This window comes from Ascidiella aspersa, chromosome 9 (genome assembly GCF_963924565.1).
Source record: "Ascidiella aspersa chromosome 9, kaAscAspe10.2, whole genome shotgun sequence".
NCBI classification, from domain to species: domain Eukaryota; kingdom Metazoa; phylum Chordata; class Ascidiacea; order Phlebobranchia; family Ascidiidae; genus Ascidiella; species Ascidiella aspersa.
In genome coordinates, this window is record NC_139455.1 from 11,845,044 (window position 1) to 11,852,944 (window position 7,901).

Sequence of the window (7,901 nt, forward strand, 5' to 3'; positions counted from 1 at the left end):
CACAAAAGAGGGTGGAACAGCATATGCATGGTACATTTGTTAGGGTTTACATAACAGTACAAGTTGCAATGTTTTAACTTTAGATCGAAAAGCTGGATTTTAATTTCCTAGAGTAAAGTAAACGGCCAGAATTTTGTGTTTGGTTTTAGCTGAACTTAATGAATTGCATACTTAAAATTTATCTTGGTAAAGAACAATTGAGCATGATGACCACACTTTTTAAAAAGTTTAATGTTTTTAAAAACCATTTCATCTTTTAAATTTGAAAAATCTCTCTGATTTCTCAGGAAACCACAACCTAAAAAGCATTGCCAATAAAATTAAATATCTTCTTTTACACTGACTATTCTTAAAAACTGTTGCACTAACCCTGGACTATACACAAACTTTACTTTTAAATACAAAACTTATATTTTAGTTCGATATATGTATTCTTTTAATAAAAATGCCTCTAGGACTATTTAATTAACTTAACTCCTTTTGTATTTATTATATTAACTCATTAAATTTAAACTAAACCTCTTTTTCTATCCTTTAATGACAGGTATTAACTAATTTAATTATTTTTTCGCGTTTCTCCAGATATGAACTCTCAACAAACTGTTTTACCTTTCCCGGTTCTACCAACCACGTTTTTGATGCTAAAAGAAATATTTTCATTTCACTATTGCGTCTCCTGACTTTTTTCTATTGTTTAAGACAAGCGTTTTGATTGGTCAGCCTAAAGTTCCCGCACAACTTATTAGACATTTTTACAATATTTTAGAGTAAAACGCTTTTAAAATTTACACTTTTTTTACAGTGTGGCCTACTGAGTTTAAAGTGTGACTCGCGAGCTGAAAAATTGCCAACCAGGGATAGGTCTTTCACTAAATTATTATACGCCTTACAGTCACTTCAACTATTATATACATACCTAAATAATGCGAGCTAAACATCACAACAATTCTGTTTTATCACGTGCACACTTATTTTAAATATTAACTATTAAAAAAATATTACGTTGTGGGCCTCACCAGGTCGCATGGAAAGATTGCTAGGTACAAAAATTTTGATTTAACTGAGGTAATACAGTTAAATGTTGTTGCTTAATGTTTATGTGATGTAGCAAAAAATTGGGGCTCAACGAAAATTTACAAATTAATGTTGTCGTTTGGAAGGCCAGAAAATGTTGAGAACCACTGCTATAGAGAGAAGTGAATTTTACCAGAGTTAAATAAGAAATTAAAAATTACCCCTATGTTTAGAACCGCATTCCGGCTCCTTTCATAAAACTTTCTTTTTTTCTTCAACCCCATCCATCTTCATTAGTAAAGCCAGCTAAAAAGTAAGGGATTTAATATTTTTGCCTGAATTTATTTATTGTTTATTTCAATATGACATTTTCAGTCTAAAAATGTATTTTTTTGGTCGTTAATAATGAGAATTTTAAACCAATGTAGTTCAAACAACAAGCTACTTGCAAATGATATGCTGACAATCGCAAAGGTTATGGAACATGTTCATGAAAAAATTATTAGTATAGATGATGATATTTCAACAGTATCTGTCAACACAAGTAGCGGAAACACAACTGACAAGTTAGTAGTAAATAGTTAGTAGATAATATATCATTGGCCCTGTTAATCTTATGAATGTTCTGGTATGAAGTCAGTAATTTTATAAGATATTAATTATCGCATATTTCACCTTCATCATTAAAAAAAATTGAAGCAAAATAAACAAAAAAAAGAGTTAATAATATCTGAATTAAAAAATATAAATGGAACTTAATCTGAATGTTGATAGCTTTCAAATTTGATTCATCATGAAAACAAAATTACACCAAACCCGAAATACACGTTTAAATGTGGCCAGTTTTATAATTGTGATTTGGAGCGTTTGAATAATAGTAATTCCTACTAATCAAATACAGTTAGTATCTTTGTTTAAAAAAACTATGAAGTCAAAAATGACCCTTCTTGTCGCGTTGATTTTGCGGTTTGATAAATTTTTATAGATTTGAAGTTTTTAATTTTTGGTTTTGTTGCATTTTTTCTAATCATTTTTTCAAATGTTTTTTTTTACTCATATTAGCTTTGATTTAATTTCTTAAAAATACACAAAGCTATATGCGTTAATATGTAAACTTATAAACCACAGATACATCTATATGGTACGTACATACAAACATATTTTTAACTTTAGGCCGGAATACCAACCTTCAGTTTCAGACTATTCAGATTTCAACAAGGACAACAACACAAACCCCGAAAACAAGGTCGAACTGTTGTGCTGTGACCAGGTATGCAATCATCTATAATCTAGAGCAGTGTTTCTCAACCTTTTTCACCCTAGGGCGCACTCGTACACCTTTCAAAACGCTGCGGCGCACCTGACGAGCGAGTCGACTGCTAACTTTGTTTGGATATTTTGTTTTATGCTGGCAGTTTTTATTACATCAGGCTCCTAATTTTATTATGTATAAAGAAGCCTGTAATTTTATTATATATAAAGAAGTCGGTTAAAAATAACCCGAATCCAGTTAAAATGCCGTTAGGGCGCCGCTGTTTTGGTACTGCATTGGTTGCCTCTGTTTGGGGTTAGGCGCGAGTAATGGGTAGAATAAGAATTTGGTTTATGGTTCAAATTATTAAGGGAGTTAGTGTTGAAGTTATGGGTGGAGTTTGGGGTTAAGTAAAAGGTTATAAAGGCCTTATTCGGACGAATTTAGGTCTTATTTTGATTTAAGGTTATTACGAGTATTAGGTATTAGTCCTATTTTGGTCTTATTCCGAACTATTTTGTATGCCGAAGTTGATGTTCTTTTAATTGCGGTCTTATGGCGAAAGGCCCGCTAGATACATGTTGCAATAGTTCCTCTTTCTTTGTTAGCGAAAAGCCAACTTCAACCATTGGAACCTCAATAGGGGCTACGAATCCAGTCATATTGCTCAGTGTTTATTCACATAAAATAGTGACTAGAGTTTATTTACAAACATAGTCCTTTATTAAAAAAGATAAATCTGAATGGTCATCTTTAATTAAAGAATCATCTCCAAATAGCCTAATTTAACTTTCCCTCTCCAAATCCCTATTTTTTTAAGAAAAGCTTTAATTTTATCTGTGGATGAGTGTTTTCAATTTGATTCTGCATTGACAATTTTAAACTATTCAAATGTTGGAATATGTCATTTAAATTTTTAACTATAAATTCCAGAATTGACCAACGCCATAATAAAACCCAATACATTTTTGGTATAAGATCCAAGTAGCCTAAATAACATCCTCATCCGCAGGAAATAGATATAAAACGATTAGGCACCTGTTACGTGCTTAATTAGCACTACAAAATTATCACCGGTTGCTGATTACGCCGACTGTAAATTCTAACATTCATTATTAATTTTGCGCCTTTGTTTTTAAATGTAGGGCTAGGAATTAGGTTTTCACATTTCGAGACATGTATAATTGTATATTAACGTAATATTCTTGCGCGCTGTGGTGTTCGCCGTTAATTGGACTTTAGACATGTTTTTTCCTGTCTCCAAACATTTCTGCAAATCTCACGATTATTTATCGCTTGTTTTCCGGCGCGGTTTAACTTCTCACTAAAAGGTCCGCCCAATGTTATCTTTCCACGAAACGGCCGCCCTGTAAGGCAGGCCTGGGGTTTCCGGGAGCGCGTCGGTTCCCGTGAAAAGGAGTTTTGTTTTAGCGTATATTACTAGCGGCTCACCGCCTACAGTGAAGAGAGACGTCTGGGTGTAGCCTTGTGAAATTAGCGAGTAAAACTTTAAGTTTCGTTATGCTCTGTCTGTCGCCTTTGTAAGTAATTGTGTGTGTCTAAGTGTCATTATTGTTTGTGGTGTGGTAATATTCTACTCTTGCAACCAATACATCTGTACATTGGGTTTTCTTGTTGTGGTCTTTAATATAAGTTCTCTTTGGTAGGTTATTTATTGCCCGAAAATTAAGAACTCACAGCGACTTTACAGGAGGCCTAGGTAATTTTCTAGAATTACTAGTAAAGTCGTAACAGCACCGCCACAGCCTTATAAGGGCCATGTTTTTTTAAACGGCGGTGTTTATAGACGCTGTTTTGAAACTCGACTGTTCGTCCGCTAGGGGTTTGGGTATGTTATCTATTGGTCCTTTTTTTATCTTATTTCGAACTGTGTTTTATTCCGATGTTAATGTTATTCTAATTTTGGTCTTATTGCTGGAATCCACTTTTAGTCGCAAATTAAAAAAAAATACAGAATTTTTGTAACATTTTTTCCCATTTTCTCGTGGCGCACCTGGTGAACCGTCCGCGGCGCACCGGTTGAAAAACGCTGATTTAGAGGCCAACAGTAACATTGCCCGCTTACCAAATTTGGCCTGCAGGGAGAATTTTATAGGTTTGGGATGATTTTCAAATTCAATTGTGAAAGTATAGAACGGAAATAGTTGTTGGTTGCAACTTGATGCCACTACTCACTGTAACTCTACCCTGTCTAAGCCTAGGTATCACCGAGTGACATTATGAGTGTCACCTAGTATGATTTACGATTTGAATCCATATTAGTTATCATCAAATATTTAAAACGGAATGTTGAACAACTGATTTTTCATTAAAGGAGTAGTTATTCTCTATCTCTTGTACAATGAATGTCCATTAACATTTCTAAATACATTTTATGATAAAACAATCGTTCAGTGCTGTACTCATTAAACATTTATTCTGCAGATTTTCCAGTTACGTTTATTTAAAAAAAATATTACCTCACCAATCTGATAAGAGTTTAGGTGTTATGCGTACCCAATGACTTCAGGAAAGACCGAACATATTCGCACGATTCGTCATAAACTATTAGGCGGTTTACGTTGGTACATGTCTGCTAATTTATTCTAGTCAAAATGGATAAAGACATAATTATAATATTTGTATAATTTTGGTCCGCTAAAATTAAGTCGACTATAATTTTTTTTCTCGTTTCCTAAATTGTTTACAGTTTACACTCTATATCAGACTTAGGCAATATGCGGCTAATTTACTACATAAATTTTTTCTTTTACCTTGTGATGACACATCTGCGACGCTTTCGCAGCATGTTTTAACGAAACTGTTTGTTGTAAAAGTTAGTAAGGAACGTATAACATGCCGCTGGCTGGTTAATTTTAAAGGTCGTCAATGCGTAAATAAAATGTGGCATTTTAAATTGAACAATTGTTTAGCTATAAGTCTGCTTAAAACTGTTGTTTTTTAGATCCTGGAACCACAGTGGAATCTTCGAACAGTGAAGCACCTAATTTGGAAAAATGGAAACGACATGGTGTTACACTATCGCCTGAAAACTTAAAGTCGATTCGATGTTTTTAGTGATACATATTTTTTATCATTTCATTAAAGTAAATTTAGTATACTTCAGTCATTGTCTTTTATGAACGTTTTTTCTCATTTGTTACCCATAAAAGGAAATAAAGGATTCAAAGTAAAACATAATTAATAATGACAAAACAAATTTCCAAGAATAATGGTTAGAGGTTTTAGTTAGACTAGGTCTCTAGATTATAGTAATCAACGGGGATTGCAAAGTTGCAATGCCCACCTCCATGAGCGACCGCACGGGGGGAAAAGGGGGGCACTTGTCCCCCCCCCCCCCCGGAATTTCAAAATGCGATTATTAGTATTATTTATAAGTGTAATTTGTTAAAAATATTATACATTATCCATTGCCCCGAGTGGCGTATCCAGGGGGCGGGAGTTCTTACCCCCTTTTTGTAAGTGATATTATCGTTTTTTTATCGTTTTTGTCATGGTTTAACAAACTGTTCGAAGCGGCGTCCTTTATAAGTAATTGGGTCACGCGTATTAATCTAATGCGAAACCAAATTCGAGTGCAAAACGCCGTTTTTCGTCTTTTATTTGGTGGACAGTAAACGCTGAAAGTTTTTCTCTTTTGTTATTTGTTTAGGTTGACTGATTAGCAAGTGTGTATTCGACAATTGTTCGGTCTCTGCGCTAATATCCAATGTTGGTGTAACATCGACATTTGTTTAACTGAAGCAGTTTCTTAAAAGGAGTTATAATGGTGACTGTTGTGCGCGTTTCAAAGTCTCCATTTTTAAATAATGATAATTAACGCAAAATTATGCTCTTTAAGCATGCTCTAAGTCTAAGACCATGTGCTGAGTGTGCAATGGACACAACTTATTTCCCCTCAACCGCAGCTTGTAATTTAGCTGACTTGGCACACAGCTCGGCGCAGATGTTGCGCTAATCGTGGCATAATAACACCCGGAAAAAAACGATCTGCTTGTAATTTAGCGCTCGTTCCGTTCATGGAACTTGAAAACTGCGCTGCTGATAGTCGAATTATGTGTGATTCTATCACAATTAAACACACATATTTTACAGTCTTGGTTTGTTTTTTTTTGCCTGAAGTTAACGATTGCACACCGTGATTTCGCAGCTGGCGCCTGACAGGATTGTCGACGACGCACGTGCTCGCTTTTGCTGGACGTATTTGGCTGTTTCTGATTAGTTTTTTTATCACGTCTTGCAATCACCATTCTATGATTTCATACTGTCACTGTTTTATGACGTCATTATTCATTAACGTCAGACGAAACATAGGGGAATTCCCTAAGTTGAAAATTCAGGACCCCCTGTTTGATTTTCGTGGAAATTTTCTGCGGGCGCCCCTGCTCCCCTCCCCCCTAACTATTTTTTTGCCTAATTTACCTAGGCAATCTGTGTATTATGCTACTATTATGTCTAAGCCTACTTTGTAAAATAGATTTAGATTCAAGCCCAAATGTCTAAGTAACACCTCTTAAACCTTAATAAAGTAAACAAACTTTGTTCGTTACTTCTTTTTAACGTCACATTTGTAAAAATCTAATGCCCCCATTTGGGCAACTTGCAAATTTATTGTTTTGTAGAAAGTGTGCCGCGAATTGTTTAGAAAGTACCACAAGCTGAAAGAGTTTGATAATCACCGTTATAGGGAATAATTTCAAAAAAATGATTGTGACAATTTAATTTGTAACAAAAAAGTAATGTTTCGACTTACGATCTAGTGTTATAAACCAGTCCTTTTAAAATCCAAGTCAAGTCATATAGGGGTATATGCTTTACATTAAAATTACCTATGTGTAGTTAATTAGTAACTAAAAAAATTTGCGATTTGCGAGCTTCGCTACTAATTTATAATGGTTTCTTGTTGTTTTACTGTAATTTCTACTTTTTTCGACCGATTGAGCTATTTATACTCAAAACAAGATGGTAGATTTGTAAGTTGTTCACATGCGATCTTAGTGGTGCAATTGGGTTGGGCACCATTTCTACGCCTGTGCAAACTTTGTTTTTTGCCAACTTTAACATTAAAACTGCAAAGTTTAACGGGCTATGCACGAATCTTCTGTTTTCTAGTTTTTTTTCACATTTACAGTAGTTTAGTAGAGCAATCGATACGGCTAAAGACTGCTAGCCTTGGGAGCCCTCCACCCGAAGTTGGTGCGCCTAAAAAAATTCCTGGGCGCTGGTCGAGATACAAAAAAGCCTTTAGAATTATAGACAAAGTTTAATATTAAGATAAGTGTTCCCGCTTGACAAATAGCATTCTTACCTCATAGTTATATTTTTTCTAAAAAAATATCGTTCTATACTCCCGGCGTTGTAAACGTTATATGAGGAAAAATTCCTGCAGTGAAACCTAGTTTGATAATATCCCATCGTAAAACACCATCGTCCACCGAGTATGGTAGATTTTTGGCATTCTACCCGGATGGATTTCAAGCAAGCGGGTTAATTATGAGAATCATAAGTGTCTTTGCCTTATGAATTAACTTCACTTGTTCAAGGTAGAAACTTATTCATATAGAATTGTTCATCTTTTGCTTCATACTTGTGATATGCTTCCGAACTGATTAGT

General features: G+C 34.6%; 1 protein-coding gene across 4 annotated transcripts in view; it reads left to right on the forward strand.

Moving 5' to 3' along the window:
* LOC146133013 (WD repeat-containing protein 48-like) overlaps nt 1-6,326 on the forward strand; it is a 69,003-nt gene extending 62,677 nt beyond the window's left edge. For all 4 annotated transcript variants that reach the window (XM_083397347.1, XM_083397348.1, XM_083397349.1 and 1 more), the window contains 4 exons: nt 1,248-1,327; nt 1,443-1,580; nt 2,188-2,284; nt 5,232-6,326. In XM_083397347.1, the coding sequence (XP_083253473.1) occupies nt 1,248-1,327; nt 1,443-1,580; nt 2,188-2,284; nt 5,232-5,324 (408 nt within the window). In that variant the 3' untranslated portion in view covers nt 5,325-6,326. The remainder of the gene's footprint in view (nt 1-1,247; nt 1,328-1,442; nt 1,581-2,187; nt 2,285-5,231) is intronic.
* The last annotated feature ends 1,575 nt before the right edge of the window (nt 6,327-7,901 follow it).